Source organism: Mastigoproctus giganteus, chromosome 1 (genome assembly GCF_048544385.1).
Source record: "Mastigoproctus giganteus isolate SK-2022 chromosome 1, ASM4854438v1, whole genome shotgun sequence".
NCBI classification, from domain to species: domain Eukaryota; kingdom Metazoa; phylum Arthropoda; class Arachnida; order Uropygi; family Thelyphonidae; genus Mastigoproctus; species Mastigoproctus giganteus.
In genome coordinates this window covers 111,843,376-111,867,359 of record NC_143575.1, presented here as the reverse complement: position 1 = coordinate 111,867,359, position 23,984 = coordinate 111,843,376, and the positions used below count along the sequence as shown (strand labels likewise).

General features: G+C 37.1%; 1 protein-coding gene across 1 annotated transcript in view; it reads right to left on the bottom strand.

Moving 5' to 3' along the window:
* Positions 1 to 23,984, bottom strand: part of viaf (viral IAP-associated factor) — a 64,283-nt gene that overhangs the window by 24,721 nt on the left and 15,578 nt on the right. Inside the window, exons 3-4 of the mRNA XM_090381860.1 lie at positions 16,178 to 16,316; positions 4,839 to 4,926 (exon numbers count right to left, since the gene is read on the bottom strand). Coding sequence (XP_090237986.1) covers positions 4,839 to 4,926; positions 16,178 to 16,316 — 227 coding nt within the window. The remainder of the gene's footprint in view (positions 1 to 4,838; positions 4,927 to 16,177; positions 16,317 to 23,984) is intronic.

Sequence of the window (23,984 nt, the reverse complement as noted above, 5' to 3'; positions counted from 1 at the left end):
GCAACACCGGCTTGAATCTCCTAAAAGTCAAGTTACAAATTTTTTTTAGTGATGTAATTAACAAAAATACACTTAAATGCTTCTCTCCAAATTTTTATATGGGTTTCTCCTTGCAGGACATGGTTCCTTAAATGCCAAATTGACCCAATATAACCTATCTAACATTAACCTAGCTGACAGTTATCTCTGTTTTTGTGACGAGATTAAAAGTTCTGAGCATGTTATCTTTGAATGTCCTATTTACTCCTATCTTCACCAAATTCTTTTCGCCATTACTGGTATTATCTCATAATCAGGAATTGATATTCCTTTCAACCAGTACTAACTTTGAAGTTCTTCAAAATTTTGCTTCTGCCACATTGCATCAATGGAAATCACTTATGGGTTGTTTACAATTGTCTTTTATACATCTGTATGGAATACTTTTCACCAAAAACTTTTTCACACTTTCTTAGTCATACTTTTTGGTTCATTTTTGGTCTAAATATATAGTATACAAATAGTTATTGTTTTGACTGACACTTATTATGTATTATTATTGTTATTATTATTATGTGTATACTGTATATAATTTTCTGTGTAAAACAACAACTGTTTTCAATTTACTGGAAAATTTTTATAATGTATGTAACACCATAACTGAAGGCAAAACTTTTGCCTTAAGTATTTGTGTATTCATGTGCAATTTTATAATTATGTATCTTTATCTTTAAGTACAAAACTTTACACATGATAGGGTTTTCCGGGCCACCCAATGTATGGGATAATTTGCTGGTACTCACTGGTCTAGCAATTTCTCCAGTGGGTATAGAATTCTCACCCTATTTTGGGGTAGCAAGAGCTTAGAAACACAGGTTTTCATAGTCAGCCATGATACATGCTTAGCTGTGACCCACCACCTTGTGGCAAAGACAGGCATTGGGCAGGCTTTCCAAGTGATCATGTTACTGATGGCAAAGTGGCCAGAAACAACATGCACTCTGCAAACGTAACATTACACACATTTCTGACCTTTTGCAAAGTTCTGTATTCATCAGTGTACCACGGCAGAGTTGAACTAACATTCAAGTGTCGCCCTACGTAAGATACTATACATGTCTATATGTCCTTTATCATACAGCTAATACTAATACTTAATAGAAACTGCATTTCAAAAACAATAAGGAAACTATGCACATCAATTTTCAATACAGTTCCCCATTACACTCAACAAACTAATGACACTGCACTTAGTAAAGGATTCTTGAGAGAAGTTTTGTAGTTGGTGTTGAAGCCATTCATGCACTGCCATCCCGACCTCTTCATTTGATGAGACATGTCCACATAGACATGTCACAATTCAAATTTCATTGTAGACATATTTCAAATAATCTGTACAAAAATGCATATGAAACCCTACGTCATTAGTCGGTAAGCAGTAGCAAGTGTGTCCCATCCCTGTAGAAGCAGTCTCTCCTGTTAGCAAGCAACCATGCTGAAAAAAATTCTACCCCGTGATGCTTGCAAAATCTCTCCAGGGCCAAATTGATTGACAAGGCTCTTATCATATAGCAAACCCCCGCTATTTGCGGTATCTGTATTCGCAGTCGCTGATTTAATATAAAATGAAACCTAAAAAAAAATGTGAATTTTAAAGCGCCGTGAACATTTTCCACCATAAAAAAACATGGGCGTGGCTAAAATTATCTTTCCCAGTCAAAACAGCGCTCAGTGGGTGGGGGAGAGGGGTGAAAAAATCATGAGTGTGGATGTTTCTCGCTAATCTTTGTTCAGTATGTGTTATGCACTTGTCATGGAAGGTTTTGTCATTTGCTTTTAATTTATATGCTTATAAATTGAATAAAACTACTGTTTTGCCGTGTAAAACAGACTTTTCCGAGTGTGTTAACGGAAAAAAGTGACTTCATTGTGGACAAGTTCTTTCTAACCCATACAAAAATATGGCTACGAATAACACTGAGTTATTAGACAAAATTTCTAATGGCGAAAGTGTCTCCTCAGTGGCAAAACATTATAAAATCAATGAGTCAACGGTACGATCAATCAAGAAATCGGAAGAAAAAATCCGTCGTACTGTCCGTGAAAACGTGCTAATTGCTTCAAAAATTTGCTCTTCAAAAAATTTACTCATGATGTTAAATTAGAAAAAATGGAAAAGGCTTTAAATCTGTGGATAGAAGACCGAACTCAAATAAAATTCCATTAAGTTCACTCATCATTCGTGAAAAGGCAAAACTCCTTTATCAACACTTTAGCGAAACTGGTGATAGCACTGGCGGGATAAGTTTTTTAGCTAGCAAAGGCGCTGGTTTGAAATTTCTAATAAATTTACATTTAATATTAAATTGTTTCTTATTTTCATTTCTATGCCATATGCTTCCATTTCACTATGTACTGTCTATGTACATATAATACATACATAGACAAAAATTTAGACTAGTTTTTCTTATATATTTCATACTTTGGAACGGAACCCTTTTATTACTATGGGAGCCACAACTCAGTATTCGCGGCATTTCTCAGGAACATAACCCCCGCAAATAGCGGGGGTTTACTGTACTCCCTCCTGTCGTGTCTGGGCAGAATTGCAGATACTTTCAAATTCAATCCTAGCTCGCACCTTTTTTTTTCAACATTGACCTGTACTTGTTAATTAAATCTGCAGATCTCTTACTCTTAAGGTCATTAGTGTCATTATACAAAAGGTGTACAACAATATCACCTTTTGTGCCCTTAAAAGATGATATGTGCTCTACATCATCATCAACTTTTACCCCTGATGCTGTTCCACCTATCCTTTTTGCATAATATATTCCCCGTCTCCCTGACAACAGAGTCACTAACAATAACTAGTTCCTGTGGGACCATCACATTCTGCCTTAGAGATTGCCGCTGTGTTGCCTGATGCTATGGCATTGAGTTAGGCAGCTGAGAGCTTGATGGACCCTCTTATTAATTTCCTCGAGGGCACCTACCCTAATTGATAATGCTATACTATACTAAGCTAACAGATTTCTAATACAGTGCTACATGTTTCGCTATCTAGTTTTATGTTAAATCTTACACTATCTAGTTCAGGATATACATTGTATTGTACAGTACAATACAACTGTAACAATGGCGGAAAGTTATGAATGTTAAAATCTACGGACACTTAAGTATTAACTTTCAAAATCGCTATCTAAATTCAAAATAAATCAAGGAGCTTGATTAGGACTATAAGCTACGTATAGAAAATAATATAACAATTAATTCAATATAATTAAAAACGTAGCATTCGCCAGAACTGCAAAATCTTGTCCAACACGTGGGATACCCTTACCGATACTAAGTAATAATCTACAAAATCTCTAAGTTCAAAATAAACTAAGTATCATAACTAGGAATATAAATCTACTTCTAGAAAATAAATTAATATACCAATTTAAGTCAATAAAACAGCAAAAATTGAAGAAAACTTCTCTATTAGCTGGAGCCATAAAAACTTATGGAACGCAGGGAGCTACTCTCATTCCCGATTTTCATTGGGTAGATGACAGTGTCTGACACACACACCATGAGAGAGAGAGAGAGAGAGAGTGTGTGTGTGTGTGTGTGTGTGTGTGTGTGTGTGTGTGTGTGTGTGTGTGTGTGTGTGTGTGTGTGTGTGTGTGTGTGTGTGTCTCGGACACTACTGTTTAAGTTTGTAATGTGATCATATATAAATTATTTTGTTCATTTTTTCTCTTTGTTAATAATGCTGTGAAATTCTGAAAATCATCTTTATTAGGCACACAGGTGTTTTACGACAGAACTTGTCCCACATGCTGAATTTTGCATCCCCATCAGAAATTTATAATACAGCCATGTATTAACATTTATCACTGAATTTATTTTTGTTAGTAAACTATATATACAGTAAGCATGTGTTATAGTAATAAATGAGGTGGTTAAAATTTGGATTAAAAAAGAAACCAACTTTACAATCGCTTCCCTACATCTTCCATTTTTAATAGCTTATAATGCAGTTTCAAATGGAAACTTTGCTCTCTAGCTAACAATGAAACATGCATTGTAAATACAAATTCCATAGTGAGTAGTTTATTTATTTATTTATTATCCTAAGAGGTCACTTTTGGTAATAACAAAATTAAATTTGGTAATAACTCAATTTAAAAAAAATTATAATGCGTAGTGAACAGTTTTATTGAAATTTTTTCCAATCAGTCCTTTAAATACTATTAAATTAAAATATCTAATTAAAGAAAATAATTTTGGTTTTAATTTTTTAAAGCTGTAAAAATTCCTTAATTTTTAAAACTTAAGCTTGCACTCCATTTTCAGAAAATTATAATGCAGCAGTGAATATGGAATGTTTCTTGAATATTTTTAAATCTTACTGCATTTAAGTGTTTATAAAATTATTTACCACAAAAAATAAATAAATAAAATCAATGAGAACATTTTTTGGGTTACAATATAATTCATCCAAGCTTAATCCCATTCAAGGTGTTTTAACTACTCCATGTACATTTAAATCTTGCTCAATTAAAGGCTGCTGCTCCTAAAATTATGAAAAAATTTGAAAGATATCTTTGCAAAACATTAGCAGGGTGCTTGACACACCTTAAAATGATCACTATAGGGTTAATAGCCTGTGTTTTCCTTAAATCATTAACATTAAGGCTGTTTTAAACAAAATCAACTCATTAAAATTCAAATCCAAACATGTTTTAATTCCATTCTTATAAATTAGTAATATCATCTAAAGATATCGCTAATTCGTGAGTTACTAATCTTCATATCATGATCTTCTTCATAAATAGTAATATCTTATAAAGTAAAAAAAGATGACATACCTATATTCCAGAAGAATCCTTTCATCCTCTTCATCCTCTAATTCATCTAATTCATCCAATGTCATATCCTCCAACTGTTTCTGACTTCCTGAAAAGTAAGTAAATCTTTATTAGAGAGGGAACTCCACTCTAGTAATTTTAAAAATGTTCAAGTAGCTTTATTTGAAATGAACTTCTCAAAACACAACAGTATGACTGACTGACTGACTTCACATGGATTTACATTGAAGAACCACATAAAAATTAATATTTGAAGTTTAACAGAGGTTATTACTGTATTTTATCATGTAAAGGACACAACAAACATGGTTGCCATAGCCATATTCTTAGTTGCTATGGCAACCATGTTTGTTGTGTCCTTTACATGATAAAATACAGTAATATTTTTGTAATAACTACTGTAGTCAAATGTAATAACCACTGATGTTTACTGTAGTGTTTTACAGGTCATCACAAGCAGCTGCGAAGTTGAACTGGCCAGTTCTTTTGTTTTACAACTACAATCTTTACTCTGCAAAGGTTCACACGACGCTTGACAAAGGTATACAGTATGGCTGACTCTTAATATGGACACAAAGTAAACTATCAAGAGTATTATTTTGCAGAATGAACCTTGTTGGTTGAAGAAACATAACAAAGGATGACAGCTCAACCAATCATCCAGCTTTTGTTAGGATAACATGCAAATTAAGGTTATATGGATGAAAATTTCATAATTGCATTCTTATTCAACATCCGTAACAGCAACTTTATCTTATTTTAATTGATCAGGCAAAAAAAAAAATTAAAAAAAAAAAGTTTCAAGAATGTTTTATTTGTGAAAATGTTATATTGTGTATTCTTATGTGAATATAGCTCGGGGAAATGGCCTAGTAATTTATCATTTGTTGTGCGGCTTCAAAACGTTGGTAATAGTTAAGATTTTTATAAATAATTTAACATCAATAAAAGCTAATCATGTAAAGAAATTTAAAAGCTTTTAAATCTCAGAGTTTAATTATTGCTGTGGATGATGCAATATCAAGCAAGTGGTTGACTGATATCAGCTGCTTTGGGAAGTTGGCTTTATATGAATTTAACACAAAAAAAAAAAAAAAAAAGCACTAGTATTTACACATAATCACATGACTCAAGTGTAATGCATAATCCCCCTCCAGCTAATGACAATTTTGGCATTGGTGTCAACATCTTCAATGTACAGGATTGCAGTCACAGCGTGGATTTGTTAAGGGACAATCTTGTTTGACCAATCTGATTGGTTACTATGATGAAGTAACAAAGGAACTGGATGCAAAAAAATAATTTTGATATGATATCATATACTTGGATTTCAGGAAAACTTTTGATACTGTTGCACATAAAAGAGTGATGTATAATGGAATAAGTTGCCCTTAATGTTATACGCAGTATAATGGAATACTTACTGCTCTTTGCAGACTAATAAGATTAGTGCTGGGTCAGTTGTTGTTTTCTATATTTATTAATGATATTGATGAAGGTATATCATGCTAATGTCTGAGTCTGCAGATGATGGCAGGGTGGTTAAATGACAGTAATCAAGGTAAGCTACTGCAATAAGAGCTAGAAAAATTAAGCAGATGTGCTAAGAAATGACAGCTGAAGTCTGACACTGACAAATGCAAAGTACTGCATATGGGTAGCAGCAATCCCAGATTAACGTACCAACCATGTGGTGCTACAGTCAGGGTAGTGGAAGATGAAAAAGACCTGTGGGGGGATTGAATTGTGCAATCAGATAAGAAGTTCTCTGAGCAGTGCAGACAGGCTGCCCAGGGAACTCATTAGGGTTTGTCAATGATATATAGGAACTTTGCTAGCAGATCCCATTGTACAATGCAGCAGCGGTTAGGCCACATCTTGAGTATTGCATACAGGTGTGGAGACCTCATTTTAGGAAGGATATCGATCTTGTGGAACAGGTGTAGAGAATGGCGATGAGATTGGTAAAAAGGAACAAAAGGATGGTCTTACCAAGAATGCTATGGTTCTGCAAATTGTAGCATCTGACCACTAGGCACCTGCAAGGTAATCTGATTGAGGTAATCTGTTTAAGACTTTGAAAGGACTCAGTAAGCTCAGTGCTGATGGCATTCTTGCTAGTGTTCAGATTACATGTATGGGGACAAATTCAAATTGAGGGAGGAAGGATGGCTGCAGGACAGATGTGCAGAAATTTGTCTTCAGCCAGCAGGTGGTTGATTGCTGAAACAAATTCCAATCTATTGCTGTGAAGGAAGGGAGTTTGAATAATTTCAAGGAAGAACCCGACAAATTATCAAAGGGGATGGACAGGTGATTTAGGATAGTTTTTTTTTAGTAGCAAATGATGCAAGAAAGCAATCTTTACTTTCTTGCATCACTTTCCACTGCTAATTCCTGTTAAGAGCTGATTGTGAAGATTCAAACATGCAGAGCACACAAGTCTACTTCACCCTGAGTCATATAAAAACAAATTTTTCTCTCTGGTTATTAAACAATTACTGTTCCCTTTGCACAGCACTACTTAATTATAATTCTCCTGAACAATTAATACCTATGTTTCGTATAATTATAGAATACTTCAATATATTGCTCTGGGCTGACATTCAATCATACTGGTTTTAGGGGAATGTAAGTTATGAGCAGCATAGTACATATATATACTGTACTTTGTTTTCATTTCTAGGCCCAATGCACATCACACCACAAACCAATACACAAAGCTGACGAATATCCGCATCTACAAAGTTCACTCAAGGAAAACTGAAAAAGTTCAATGAACTTTTTCAGTTTTTCTTTGAATGACCTTTGAAATGAATGAAAGTTATATTTTGCATATAACAAGGAAGCTGTGTCAACCTCCAATGCAGTTCCTATTATATTTGACACTTATTTGATTCACTGTAGAACTGGTGGTCCTAAAAGGACATTAACATGCTACAGGCACATACCTAAGAACAGCAACCCATTTCTAAGTGGAATGCAATGTGCTATCATCGGCAAAACTATGGATAGGATTTCCATAGGAACTCGCTGGATATGAGCAAATTTCCAAGCAGAAGGAAAAACACCTTTGGAATACGAAAGTGAAAAAAGGCGGCAAAGAATAGGAGTAAGTTCAGGAGCACAGGTTTTGAGAACAAGTGGAGAAATACCATCAGGACCTGGGGCTTTCTTAGCATCAAGATTCATCAAAATCCTTCTGATATCCTTTTGACGGACGACCATAGGAGGCATTGAATGGAGCGTGTTGAGAATGGTGGGAGGTGTTTTACCAAGATCATTAATACATGATCTGGAAGAAAAATGGGATGCTAGAAGGTCAGCTTTGTCCTTGGCTGAAGTGACAACAGAACCATCTGGTTTGGACAGAGGTGGGAGCAGAGATGGGCAAAAGTTGCAGCCAATAGCTTTGGCAAGAGAACAGAATGCTCGGCTACCATTAGGGCAAGAAGCAAGTTTTCTACTCTTAGCCTGTTCAAACTCTAGTTTGGACTGATTAATAACTGCTTTACAATTGTTGCGAGCTTTGATGTAGGCAGAAAATGAAACTGAAGAATTAGAAACAAGCCAATTACTATATGCAACATTCTTCTCATGAACAGCCTTAGCACATTTACTGGAAAACCAAGGTTTAGATAAAGGACGAGATTTTAAAGTGGAGTGTGGGATAAGGATTCCATTCCTGCAAGAATAATTTCACCGACACGATCCGAGCAAATGTTGACATCAGAAGTTTTGAAACATTAATCCGACCGAGGAAAAGAAGAAAAGAAGTCTCGCAGGTCATCCCATTTTGCATTCTTGTAATGCCAAACAACACGAGGTTGGGAATAGCAATGAGATAAAGGTTCCATTGGAAAAGAGACAATCACCAAGTTGTGATCTGAAGTGCCTAAAGGACCTCTCACTTCGACCGTGTACTTAGAAGGGTTGTTTGTGAGAAAAAGATCAAGCGTATTGGTCGTATGATTAGAATTGTCCAGTATTCTTGTAGGTAAATGAACAATCTGTGCTAGGTCATTAGTAATTGCAAAAGCCTCAGCATCTCGACCTGCTGGGTCGGTGTGACTAGAAAACGGAAGCCAGCTGGAATTGTGAACATTAAAATCACCAAGGAACATGACCTCACTGTTAGGAAAGTTGGACTGGAGAAAGTCAAGTTGCAAAGAGAGGAAGTCAAAGAGCTCCAAGTGATTAGTGGAGTTGGGAGAACGGTAGAGACAACAGATGAATTTGACACAATGAGGTAGAGAGATTTTCAGCCAGAGATGATCAAAGAGAGGAGATTCCAAATTGCCGAGTCTCTGACAGGGAATATCAGAACGGACATATGCACAAGTACCACCTTTGAGGCGAAAAGAATCATACAGCAAATAATTTGGGCATCTGAGATGAGCAGTAGTTGAATCAACCGATAACTGATATTCTGTCAGAAAAAGTACATGGGATTTGGCAGACTGCAAGTGGAAATGGACATCGTTGAGATTAGAATTGAGACCACGTATATTTGTGAAATGAATTAGGAAGTGCTTGGGAGGTTTAGATCTTTTCGCAGATAAGCTTGCTCTATTAGTTTGACAATTCATGGTGTATTCAATAGTAAGAAAAAGTGTGTGGGACATGCTGTATGAAGTAATGAAATTTTTGGATATGGCGTACACGTGGTAAGAATATACCCAGATCCTTGACATAACATGGTCTCGACAATGCTCCCCGCATACACACTACTCGGACTCCCTCCAGTCACTAACTGGCAGAGTAGAGGTAGCAAGATTATACAGTAGCTGATCCGGAAGCCTCCTAGAGAGTTACCAATAGGTTCGGTCCGGTGTACTAACTAGCGGCCGGCCTGCGAACACCGTTTTAGAGCTGTACCCTCGAAATGTAAGGAATATTGGATCTCGCCACGACGTTCATCATAACGTCAAACGTCATCAGTCATACTACATGATGGAAGAGATAGGGAAGGATTGACCGGAACTTAGCTCTAGAGACTAAACATGGGTTCCAATACTTAAAGCCTCCAATAAGCAAAGTGGTGGTATTTCACCGGTTGATGAGAGTCATCTACCACATAGTACTGCCTGGTAACATAGAGGGGCAGCATTCCTCCATGTGGTGTGAGCACCGCACCTCGACCCCTGCTTACGTTGGTTAACACCTGGGTGGTCACCCACCATGTACTTGTGCATGGAGGTTATACCCAGGATTACTAACAGTCCCACCATCGTGAAGGTGCAAGCAGAGGATTTGGCTGTCACAGACCATCCAGACTTCGCCGAAATTGGGTCCACTTGACTTGAGTGTCACTCGAATATCAGTTCCATCAGCGTTTTAGACTCCCGGGTAGCAAGTACAGTTTGTCTGGCATATCTGAGAGAATGTCTGTGACAACCTCAAGGACCAAAGGTTCTTGCTCAGACCAAGAACCTGAGGGGACTTTTTTTTTTTTTTAGGAGCATTATCAACTAAGGCCATATTGCTCCGGGATATGCGGTGGTCATTCACTGACCTTTCCGCATCCTCCGTATTTGGTGGTGACGGGCTCGAACCCCGGTCTAATCAAGAAGCGTGTGCTATGCACTGTTGCTCCTTCCCACCTGGCTACGGAGGTGCCTCCTGAGGGGGCACAGTTTAAAATTGAGGAAAGATAGTTATAGAATAGATGTGTGGAAATTTATCTTTAGCCAGCGGGTAGTTGATTGGTGGAACAGACTTCCATCCTTTGTTGTTATGGAAGCTAATAGCCTAAATCAATTTAAGGCTGAGCTGGACAAGCATTTGGAACGAATGGGTGAAATGGGAGCAGGTTTTTTTTTTTTTTTTTTTGGCTGATGCTGCATAAGCTTGCTTTCTTGTATTGTATTCCTCTACTAATGCTAATGCTAAAAGAGAGTCTATTAAACTAAAATTAGAGGCTTTAGCTACTGAGTTGAGAGATAAACAATTGAATAAATTACAATCGCTTTGAAACTTACAGAATACTACTACACCCCCCTTCCCTTCCCAGATGTAATGTGGCCAATCACATAACAAATGAACAACATAAGATCTTAAATCATTGCAATATAATGTTTTTTTTTTTAATTTTGGCACAGTTGGGGGGGGATGAAGGCTGGAATAGTTAATACAAACTAAGTGAATTCAAATAATGTAATAAATCTTTCATTGTATACCCTAACACCCCATCAAGTTACATTAGCATTAGCATTAGTAGAGGCATATGATGCAAGAAAGCAAGCTTATGCAGCATCAGCCAAAAAAAAAAAAAAAAAAAAAACCACTCCCATTTCAACCCCTCCGTTCATTCAAAATACCTGTAGAGCTGAGCCTTAAAGTTATTTAGGCTATCAACTTCCACAACAAGGGATGGAAGTCTGTTCCACCAACCAACTACCTGCTGGCTAAAGGCAAATTTCCGCACATCTATCCTACATCTGTCTTTCCTCAATTTGAATTTATGCCCTCTCATGTGATTATTCTGAGAAAGAGGAAGAACCATTCAAGGCTTTATACACCTCTATCAGACCACCTCACCGGTGCCTAGTCTCCAGACACTGTAATTTGCAAAACTTAAGCCTTTCTTCGTAAGAGCAACAATTTGTTCCATTCACTAATCTTGCTGCCCTTCTCTGTACTCGTTCCAGCAGCTCTACATCCTTCTTGAAATAAGGCCTCCAAACCTGTATACCAGTACTCAAGGTGTGGCCTGACCATTGCCTTATACAAGGGAATAATCACCTCCTTATCCCTGCTAGAAAAATTCCTGTATATCATTGACAAGACACCATGAGCTACTCTTGCAGCCCATCTGCACTGCTCAGAAAACTTCATATCTGCCTGCACAATTACCCCCAGGTCCTTTTCATTCTCTACCACTGTCAGTGTGGTACCACAGAGGATACGTTGCTCTGGGGTTACTGTTTCCCATATGTAGCACTTTACATTTGTCAATGTTAAACTTCATTTGCCACCTCTCAGTCCATCTGCTCAACCATTCCAGATCCTGTTGCAGCAACATAGAGTCAGTAGTGTCCTTAACAACCCTGCCAACCTTTGTATCATCTGCAAACTTGGACATTAAGCTTGATATACCATCATCAATATCATTTATAAATACAGAAAACAATAATGGACCCAACACTGAACTCTGAGAGACTCCACTAATAACATTAGTCCATGATGATTGTTAGGAAAAGGTTTAAATTTTAGTTTGTTGTTGTTGTTATTTGGTTTTTTTAGGAGCATTAGCAACTAAGGCCATATTGCTCCGGGATATGTGGTGGTCATTCCCTGACCTTTCCGCATTTGGTGGTAACGGGCTCGAACCCCAGTCTAATCAAGAAACGTGTGCTACGCACTGCCGCTCCTTCCCACCTGGCTACGAAGGCGCCAAAAATTTTAGTTTACCACCACCTATGCTCCCTAAGAAACAATTAATCATTGATCTTGAGTTTTGTCTTAGAGACTTGCCTCGAAGAAATATTTTTCTTCAACAAACTAATCGAATTATAAACCACACCAATATCACGAATATCCTAAGATTGAATAAAAATTAATCGGATGTATTACGTAAATTGAGAGAAAATAAAGATATTATCATAAAAAAAAAGCTGACAACGGGGACACAGTGGTTATACTTAATAAAAAGGATTACATCGATAAATTATGTACCATCATATCAGAAATAACAACATACCAAGAGGTTGATTCTTCAGTTTTTACAATTTAGTAAATAAATATAATAAAAGCTTAACGCTATATAGAAAAAAATGACCATATTACGATGTCACAACTTAAACAAATTAAAGCTCGGACCTGTAATTTTCCTACTCTTGTTGGCCAAATTAATTACATAAACTAGGCAATCCGATTGGCCAAATAGTTTCGTACAAGAACTCGGCCTTCTCGTCTTTGTCCACATTTGTTTATTCTATCATCAAATCGTTTAGAGAGATTTTAAAATATAGCATTAAAAATTACAACTCCCTTTTTAAGAGACTGAAAGACCACAAAATTAAGAATGACCACAAACTATATTCTCTAGATGTAGCATCTTTCTACACTAATGTAAACATGCCATACGCATTAGATATTATTTGGGATTTACTTAATGATAAGTAATAACAATACCAATAATACCAGATTCCCTAAATAAAACATTTTTGATCTCATTAAGCTATTAGTTTCCGCCAATTATATTTTATTCCAAGATAAAATATATAGACAGATTTTTGGCTTACCTATGGGCCTTAGCATTAGTGGACTCATTGTAGAACTATACTTAGATAAAATAGAGAATATTTACTTGAATCCATTTATACCGAATCTTATATTACGGTAGATATCTAGACGATGTGCTTATTATAACCAATCAGATCACTATAAATTCTGTTTTACAAGTATTAAATAGCATTCATACCAGACTGAATTTCACTTTGGAAACAAGAGAAGGATAATACGTGATCCATTAATTTTCTTAATTTTACATTACAAAGGGAGGGGGATAGATTAAATTTTAGTATTTATAGAAATCCTACAAAACATGGGTATGTTATTACATTACAAGAGATATCACCCATACACTTATAAAAAATTGGTCATGTTAAACCAGTTTTTAAATATTCCACCATACAGAGTGGATTACAGGCTGAGATAAATTAACTACCAAAGATTCCTTAACAAAGGAATCTTTGGTAGTTCATCCAATCACCTCTATTAATAAAATTAAACTGATCGTCCAAGAGAAGACAAAAAAAAAATACCAAAAAACAAATATAGACAAAAAAACATTTTATTACAGTTCCATATATAGAATATTGGTATAATAAAGTGAATGACTTGTGTAAAGGCACAGATATGAAAATAATAGCTAAACCTATAAATAAATTGTATACATTATTAAGAAAACATTTAACCAATTCTTCCTTGCAACAAACACAATTTGGTTTATAGCATTTCTTGCAAAGAATGCAACTCATCTTAAGTAGGTTCTACACGGGGGTGTTGGAGATCGCATTAAACAACATGAAGCTTCAGTTTGAGCATCGAGAACAAACGCTTCGGAATTAGCATTTCACGCTGTAAATGAAGGTCACGCATTTCTCTTTAATGAAGCAAAAATAATTAATATTCAACATAATTACAGTAAACTACTTATCGCAGAAATGCTTGAAATGAAATTATGTAAATATTCTATCAACATTTGTAGACCTTTTTTTAATATCTGACGATTGGTCCTATGAACGCATGCGCGATGAGGATTAAATTTCTTTTTTAAATACAGACGGAGCGGTGCATTTTTTAGTTTCGTTCCATGCTGTGAACACGTATGATCGAAAAGTTCTCATACAACTTAAGGAGGAATAAAATGTCTTCACGTATTTGTTAATTGTTTTTTTAAACTATTTGAAATTTTGACATGATGTTTTCCTATGCTGATAGTTGCGTTGCAGTTGATGGTTTTGGGTTGGGGCCTCGATGGTGATCCCGGACTATTAATTTGCATTCGTGCTAACGGTAGAACACATTAAGATGAAGTTTATCAATTTTTTATAATTTATTTATTTCACGTGATGGACTAGTAGAGTTGAATAAGAAGCCTGCCTACAAAGAAATCAAGGTAATCCCTGTATAATTAACTAATCTCCAGTCACTATATGTTCCAAGAAGTCTCCTTTACATTCATACCACTCAAGAAGCATAGAATACAGTAAGCCATCATTCCTTTAACTCGGGTGTTAAACATCAAAGAATCCATCCAGCACACACTTTTAAAAAGTGCAACTCCTCGCTAACATTAATAAGTACTAAATCATCTCTAATTTTGCACACTGTGGCAATTTTTTCAATAATAATATGATGGTTTCCTCATATGAGTTCTTCCAATACTGCTACAACTTCTGGTCATAACATGATGTGTTTCCACTTGTCAAAGAGAATCCTCAGCACTTTCAATATCATTCTTAAACTTATTCACCCACTCGTAGACTTACCATTGATTCATGTACGCTTTAACATACCAACATTCTGCAATAAATTTTGGCAGGTTTTATTCCTTCTGAATTTAAAAATCAGTCTGCAGATCACATCTCTACCTTGGTGCATGACTGATGTAATGGTGCAGTCATCATGAAAACGGACTTTTCAGTTTTCATGAAAAGTCTCCACTGCAGAATTTGGTTTGATAGGATTAAGAATTGGGTTCAGCTGCATAATGCAGCCAAAAGTGGATATTGAAAGAGCTCTTTCAATGTCCACCTTTCAAGAAACAATTATAAAAATAACAGAGCAGAAATGATATACAGCAATACCACGCATAGCATTGATAATTCAAATCAACCATGCTGATTGAGGTATAATTATAATAGGTTTTAATTGAACGCGTACCAAAGAAACAGTCTATAAACAAATTATAATAAATCTATAAACAATTTACGCTTGATAACCAAATAAATGATTTGAAATAAAAAATACAGTAAACCCTCGCTATTCGTGGGGGTTACGTTCCTGAGAAATGCCGCGAATACCTGACCTTTCCGCAATCTCCATATTTGGTGGTCACGGGCTCAAACCCCGATCTAATCAAGAAGCGTGTGCTACGCACTGCCGCTCCTGCCCACCTGGCTACAGAGGCACTGTTCCAGATTCTTTTTTTGTCTGAAAACCAATTGTATGGTTACCATGCAACCAATTATATGTTTTGATGCTTTGTCTTCAATTCGATAGTCTCTGGTGTATTAATGAAAACTGCCTGGTGGCAAAAAAGAAAATATTATATTTATAACCTCAGAACTCCTTCTGCATAATCCACAATGTACAGACAATTATTGCCCAAAGAAATAACTGGTTGCTTCTCCTCATGGGTTTGAATAGGCTTAGTTTAATTTAGGTCACCAGAAGAGGCACTGTTCCAGATTCTTTTTTTGTCTGAAAACCAATTGTATGGTTACCATGCAACCAATTATATGTTTTGATGCTTTGTCTTCAATTCGATAGTCTCTGGTGTATTAATGAAAACTGCCTGGTGGCAAAAAAGAAAATATTATATTTATAACCTCAGAACTCCTTCTGCATAATCCACAATGTACAGACAATTATTGCCCAAAGAAATAACTGGTTGCTTCTCCTCATGGGTTTGAATAGGCTTAGTTTAATTTAGGTCACCAGATACAGAAATTCAGAATTTAACAGCCCATATTTAAAAAGTAAAAGTTGTATTTCTTGCAGTCACAAAACAGTATTTATAGGAAAAATCTGTAGTTTCAAACACCCACCATATTATGATAAATAAACCTGACAACCAACTCTTTAACTGAACATAATTTTTTACCTACCTTTAATTTTTTCATGTACTGTAGAATCCACCAGTTTTATAATATCATCTTCACTTACTTCTTTTGTTCTCTCTTCCTTAGGTGGGAGAATACCTTTTTCTCTAAGAACATCATTCCATTCAGTATCAGCATTTGGATCCTAATAAACAAATAATAACAAAAGGTTCATAAAATCTAAATAAAGATCAAGGATTTAGATTTCATTATGGATATAAGTGAAAGATGTATATCAGCATAAATCTAAGTTTATTTACTTATAAAAAAATTAGCAGAATGGCACTGTTCTGCTAACCAATGGGGCGTTTCTCCAATGCATCACAGCCTAAAAAAATGTGCTATTTGTGAAATGCTTGCAGACACTTTCTGGAACAGGACATGATTCAGCCAAGGAGGATGTCTATATGTGTGCCAAGTGCAGAGAGTGTGAAGAAATTAGGAGCCAACTCGGAGTTCTGATGGACGTTTATGAGAGGTTGAAGAATAGGATAGATACTCTCAAAGAAATTAAAATGGGGACCCATCAAGCACCTAGTTCCCAACTCAATGCTAGAGTTGGGTGCTTATTACAACACAGTGGCAATTTTCAAGGCAGAATACACTAATCCCACATGAGCTAGTTATTGGCAGTGACTCTGTTATCAGGGAAACAGGAAATATGTTGGGCAAGAAGAACAGATGGAATAAGATCAGGATATGTCTGCCAGGGGCAAAAGTAGATGTTCTAGAGCAAATATCATTTAAGGGCACAAATGGTGATACTGTTATACATGTTGGCACTAATGATATTAAGAGTAGGAGGTCTGAGGACTTATTTAACAAGTAGAGGGAAATGTTGGGAAAAAGTTGCAAGTTAGGTTTAAATTTGAAATTCTCTGCATAGACACCATAGGAAGCAGTGCATGATGAGATTAATTGTCAATTAATTCAATTGACAATGAATTCTTGTCAATTAATTCAGCCCTGGAAAGAATGTGCAAAGCTCATAGGGTAGAATTTTTCTCAGAGTAATCTGTGCTTGTTAACAGGAGAGACTGTTTTTACAGACAGGATACACTTGAATAGAAGAGGTACGAGAATATCTGCTGATGCTATTGAGGCAGTGACAGGTGGGTCAAAAAACTGCTGGCTTGATGGAATGCAGAGAATAATAATTCAACTAGAGCCGCAGGCAAAGGTGAAAGTGATTCTTACATTGCAAGAATTGAAGATGCAAGCATTTTTGCTTGCATTTTCATTAGCATCATATGATGCAAGAAAGCAAGCTTATGCAGCATCAGCCAAAAAAAAAAAAAAAACACTCCCATTTCACCCCTCCATTCGTTCGAAATACCTGCCCAGCTGAACCTTAAATTTATTTAGGCTATCAACTTCCACAACAAGGGATGGAAGTCTGTTCCACCAACCAACTACCCACTGGCTAAAGGCAAATTTCCGCACATCTATCCTACATCTGTCTTTCCTCAATTTGAATTTATGCCCTCAGGTGATTATTCTGAGCAAGAGGAAAAATCCCATCAGCATTGAGCATGCTCAAACCATTCAAGGCTTTATACATCTCTATCAGACCACCTCGCCGGTGCCTAGTCTCCAGACACTGTAATTTGCAAAACTTAAGCCTTTCTTCATAAGAGCAACAATTTGTTCCATTCACTAATCTTGCTGCCCTTCTCTGTACTCGTTCCAGCAGCTCTATATCCTTCTTGAAATGAGGCCTCCAAACCTGTATATAGTACTCAAGGTGTGGCCTGACCATTGCCTTATACAAGGGAATAATCACCTCCTTATCCCTGCTAGAAAAAATTCTTGTATAACATTGACAAGACACCATGAGCTACTCTTGCAGCCCATCTGCACTGCTCAGAAAACTTCATATCTGCCTGCACAATACAATTACCCCCAGGTCCTTTTCATTCTCTACCAATGTCAGTGTAGTACCACAGAGTTGATACGTTGCTCTGGGGTTACTGTTTCCCATATGTAATACTTTACATTTGTCCATTCAGTGAAGTCCCTCAGGGTTCAGTGTTGATATACCATCGTCAATATCGTTTATAAATACAGAAAATAACAATGGACCCAACACTGAACCCTGGGGGACTCCACTAATAACATTAGTCCACGATAAGCAGTGCCCATTGATTACCACTCTCTGTCTTCTCCCCCTCAAACATAGGGGGAGAAGACAGAGCAGCAATTTTCCTCCAATGCCACACTGCTCCAATTTGTACAGCAGTCTTCCATGTGCAACAGTATCAAAAGCCTTTCTAAGATCCAAATATATAATATCAAAGTTATTCCCTGCATCCAGTTCTCATGCACCATGGGTACATGCAGCAGCCTGGAAAGTAAGGTGTCTGGGGATTTCAGGCCCTGCTACGGGTCAACAAGGAACAAATGAATACATGGGCTGTGTTATGGTAACTAAGGGTAAGAACACATGCATGAAGACTAATGCTAGGGGCACTGTAAATAAATCTGAAGTACCTGGTTGGTTGATATGTTATTTAATGGCACAAGAGCTGCTAAGGCCATACTGTGCCTGATTCTATTCCGTAGTGCAATTACCAATTAAAATCTGTTAAATAATTATATCTGTTTCGAGAAAACAAAGAACTCGTCTAGATTTGCATCATCTCCAATCAGATGAGGTAATGTTAAAGGTTCTTGCAGAAGTAAAAGTGATGTGAAAATTGTGTTTCGATAATTATTATAATGGTTGCAATTTATTAGAATATGCTTCACGTTAAGTGTAGACTGACAAAATGTACAAATAGGCAGATATTCCCCCATGAGTAATAAATATGGGTTAGTTGCATATGCCCAATACGCATCCTAGCCAGGATCACCTCTCTTGCCTATTTGATGCATGCTTGATGGCCACAATTTAGGTTCGTGTTTAAATTGAAGCAGATTATTTTCACCCGGAGCCTTTCAGATTTGCAACCATAGCTCTTCGCACACATTTTTTATGACTGATTTGTAGTCTGTATACAGCACTTGATTGTTAGGAGAGCTTGCAGTGATTGGATGTTTAGTGGTCTGATCTGCATATTCATTTCCTTTGATGCCTACATGACCTGGTATCCAACAGAAAGCGACTGATTGGTTAGCAGCAGATAACACATTCAAGACAGGGTTTGAAGTACTGATTAAGTCGCCAAATGCAAATATTGCAAATAAATAGGAAAGCAGAGACATGGTGTCACACACAAAATTGATACTGATTTTGAATATGCAGAGCACAATGAATACAGAAAGGACAGAGAGGTAGAAGAGTTATGCTCTTAAATAAGAAAAATATATTAAATCTAAGGCAGTTGACTTGGATGACAAGTGCAATTACTTTCATCAACCGGTGAAATACCACCACTTTGCTTATTGGAGGCTTGAAGTGGTGAAACCCGTGTTTAGTCTCTAGAGCAAAGTTTCCGGCATCCCCCTTCCCCCCCATACTTCTCCTTCAACCCATGCACGGTACTAAGTACCGTGCATGGGTTTTGATACCTTTCGTGTTTGGGGTTTTCATAAAAAAAAAAAAAAAATACTGAGTCAGTTTCGTGTGATATAAGCACGGGGAAAACAAAATCATAGGTCTAATGATTGTGATGAGTATACCAAACAGCTATACAGGGAAATAAGAGTGGGCCAGCAAATCAGATTATCTCATAATGAGGGATTTTAACTTTCCAGATGTTGACTGGAATTTGTGGCTTAGTCACTCACACACTAGCAAGACTTTTGTGAATTTCGTGGATGACTGTTTTCTGCTGCAGCATGTTAGAGAGGCAACAAGAGGAAGCAATACTCTTGATCTGGTTATCAGCAGTGATCCTTAATGGATTAAGAATCTGCAGATAAAAGACTCACTGGGTGGCAGTGATCACAATGTACTAATGTGCAATTAAAAAATTTGCTAATTCAGAGTTTAGCTGTGTACTAATATGATGCATTTGCACTAAATTGTATGTAGACTAATGTGCAATTTAATTAAAGACATAATCACAATCAGAGGTAAAAGGAAAGGCATTTGCTTTCGTAAGGATGACTACAGAGGACAGTTTTTAAATTGTGTGCAGTGTGACCAATTGATGTTGTTTACCAACAGCAAATTCGAAATGGGAAGTAATCAAAGAAGCTACTAGGCTTTTCATACCAACAAAGAAATACTCTTCAAGAATTAGCCCTAAATGGAAGTCAGAAGAACTACAGGAACTCTGCGACTTACTTTATGGTTGCATTCCGCGAAACACTACGTAAGTCGGAATTTCACCCATGCTTGTATAGAACTCGCAACTGTGCTCGCTGAATTGATTGAATCAAAAAAGAAATGTTCGACGAACATGTGAATAGAACTATTTATTGTATTTATTCAATTTTTTATCTCATGCGCAGGAAAAATTATAAAAGCGTGCAATTTAAAAAATTTTATAATTATAAAATTACAAAAAATAGAGAGGAGACAGGCAAAACATCAGTAAGTTTTACCTCTCGAGTATTGTTGGCAGAACCGACGTCTTCAGCTGATAAGTATACCGCTGCGGAGGATGAGGGCTGTGTAGATTTAAAGGGGTCAGCCGCTCAACTTTACGAAAGAACATATTAATGAATGACTGGACGGTGGCATTTTTCTTTTCATCTTAGATTTCTTTGTAGCAAGCAAGCATATTATTCACACCTCTGTTAACTTTTAAGAATCATTCACTGTCAAGATCCATCTTCTCAAACCTCGCCATTGCCAATGCAATTTCATGAAATGCCATGGCCATCTCTCTGGTGATGCGTCTCGGCTTCTCATTTGGTTCATCTTGAGCTTCCTCAGAATTTTCTTCTTTCACTATCACTGCCTACAAGTCAATAAGTTCTTCATTAGATAATTCCTTCTCTTCTTCCTCTATTAACTCCTCATGTTTGGCATCAACCTCCAACTGAAGTAGCTCTGCAATCCTTTACAATCTTATTTCTAACCTCTTCATATGATTCGTCTTTTTCATATCCATTGAAGCTTTTTACATGCCGTGTGCATATTTTCTTCCATGCACCATTTAAACAACTTTTAGTAATTTCCACCCAGGCCTTAATAATGTTTAAGATTGGCGTGGTAAATATTGTAAGATTTCCAAGTCTTCTAATATAAAATTTTTCTCGTCTTCTGCAGACAATGCGGTGCGTAAATAGCATGCTTTTAAATTCGAAATAACACCCTGATCCAAAGGTTGGATGAGAGAAGTCGTGTTTGTTTGTTTGTTTGTTTGTTATTTGGTTTTTAGGAGCATTAGCAACTAGGGCCATATTGCTCCGGGGATATGCGGTGGTCATTCCCTGACCGTTCTGCATTCTCCGTATTTGGTGGTCACGGGCTCAACCCCGGTCTAATCAAGAAGCATGTGCTACGCACTGCTGCTCCTGCCCACCTGGCTATGCAGGCACCCCAAGTCGTGTTTGGCGGTAGAAATATGAGTCTCGCGTTCGAATTAAAATCATCTAGATGCAAAAGATGTCCAGGAGAATTATCTAATAGAAGCAAAATCTTGAAAGTAACATCATTGCCTTTACAATATTTTCAACCTCGGGAATGAAGCAGCATTTAAACCAATTCTCAAAGGGAGATATTGTTATACAAGCTCTCTGGGTTCAATCAGAAATGCAGAGGTAGGATGACTTTATTGATGCTCTTAAATGCACAAGGATTTCCAGAATGGTACACAAGCAGTGGTTTTAATATGTAATCTCCTGCTGCATTAACCCCAAGCAAGAGAGTGGATTGTATTTTCCTCTATGGCAATGTATGTTCGATCCAGCATTTTTTTTCCAATACAGAACAATCTCATCAATGTTAAAACTTTGCTGCATTGAATAGCTACATTGAATGGACACCTTCATCAATAATTTTTTCCAATACATCACAAAATTTCTCTGCAGCTGCAAAATCAGCACTGGCGACTTCACCGTATACTTTAACGTTGTGGAAACCAGCACGATGCTTGAACCTATTAAACCACCCGGTGCTTACCACAAACTTCAGTTGGGGTTCGCTGTACTTATCCTTAATATCTTTATAAATACTTCTTGCTTTTGCTTGAATGGTCATTAGACTCAGGGGCACTCGCTTCTGAATCTGATTTTCCATCAATATTATTAACAGCTGTTCCATCTTCAATGTAGCACCTGAATGCTGTTTTGTGATCACTATTAATCTTAAGTGTATTGATCCTTTGACATGTTCTTTTATATTCGGACTGCCCTTTAAAATAGTATTCACTGTTGAAGCAGCGAGACCTAATTCCCTTGCATTCCCTAATTCCCTTGTATGTCTGCCAGGGGCAAAGGTTGATGACGTTGTAGAGCGAATATCATCTTTTAAGGGCACAAAAGGTGATATAGTTGTACACGTTGGCACTAATGATATTAAGAGTAGGAGACCGGCAGAATTACTTAACAAGTACAGGTCACTGTTGAACAAAAGCCGAGAATTAGGGTTGAATTTGAAAGTGTCTGCAATTCTACCCAGACACGATAGGAGGGAGCATATGATGAGAGCCTTGTCGATCAATTCGGCTCTGGAAAGATTGTGCAAAGCTCAAGGGGTAGAATTTTTTTCAACCTGGACTGTACTTGTTAACAGGAGAGATTGCTTCTACAGGGATGGGATACACTTAAATAGAAAGGGTGCAAGAATATTTGCTGATGCTATCGAGGCAGTGTTAGGTGGGTCAGAAAACTGCTAGCTTGGGGGGAGACAAAGACCAATAGATTGACAGTAGCCACTGGCAGAGGTGAAAGAGATTCTTGCACTGCTTCTATTAGAATGAGCAGAAGCCTGAAAAACAAGATGCATGATATTTCAGAGACTGCTGGGAGCCATTGCGGTACAAGTAAACACATGGGTTGTGTTAGGGTAGCTAAGAATAGAAACAGGTGCAGGTATACTTGCGTGTACACCAATGCTAGGAGGTTAGTAAATAAATTTGATGAATTTGAGGTATTGCTCAAAACATCAAAGGCAGATATTGTTCGGATATCAGAGACGTGGTGTCACACAGATATAAGGGATGCAGAACTGGAATTTGGGGAGTACAACGTCTACAGAAAGGATAGACAGGATAGGAAGGGGGGAGGGGTTATGCTATTAGTTAAGAAACACATAAAAACCAAGGAAGTGAAGCCAGTCGACATCGCTGGACAGTGCAGTGTTGAGTCAGTTTGGTGTGACATAAGCATTGGGAGATCAAAATTGAGAGTAGGAGTGTGCTATAGGCCAAATGACTCTGATGAGTATAATAAGAAACTGTACAGGGAAATAGAATGGGCCAGTAAATCAGAGAGTCTTATAATGGGAGATTTTAATTTCCCAGATATTGACTGGAATTTGGGGGCTGGTCACTCACACACTAGCAGGGCTTTTGTGGATTTATTGGATGATTGTTTTCTACATCAGCATGTTCGGGAGGCAACTAGAGGGAGTAATACTCTTGATTTGATTATCAGCAGTGATTCTTCATGCATTAAGAATCTGCAGATAAATGAACCACTAGGTGGCAGTGATCACAGTGTGCTGAAGTGGGATTTACTGAAAGAGATAACTACCATTAGGGGTAAAGGGAAGGGTTATTGCTTCCGTAAAGGCGACTACGATGGACTGAGACAGTATTTAAATTCTATACAGTGGGACCAACTGATGATGTTACCAACAGCAAATTCAAAATGGGAAGCATTCAAAGAACTTATCTTGGAAGCTACTAGGCTTTACATACCAACTAAGAAATATTGTTCAAGGTTTAGGCCAAAATGGACGTCAGATGAACTAATG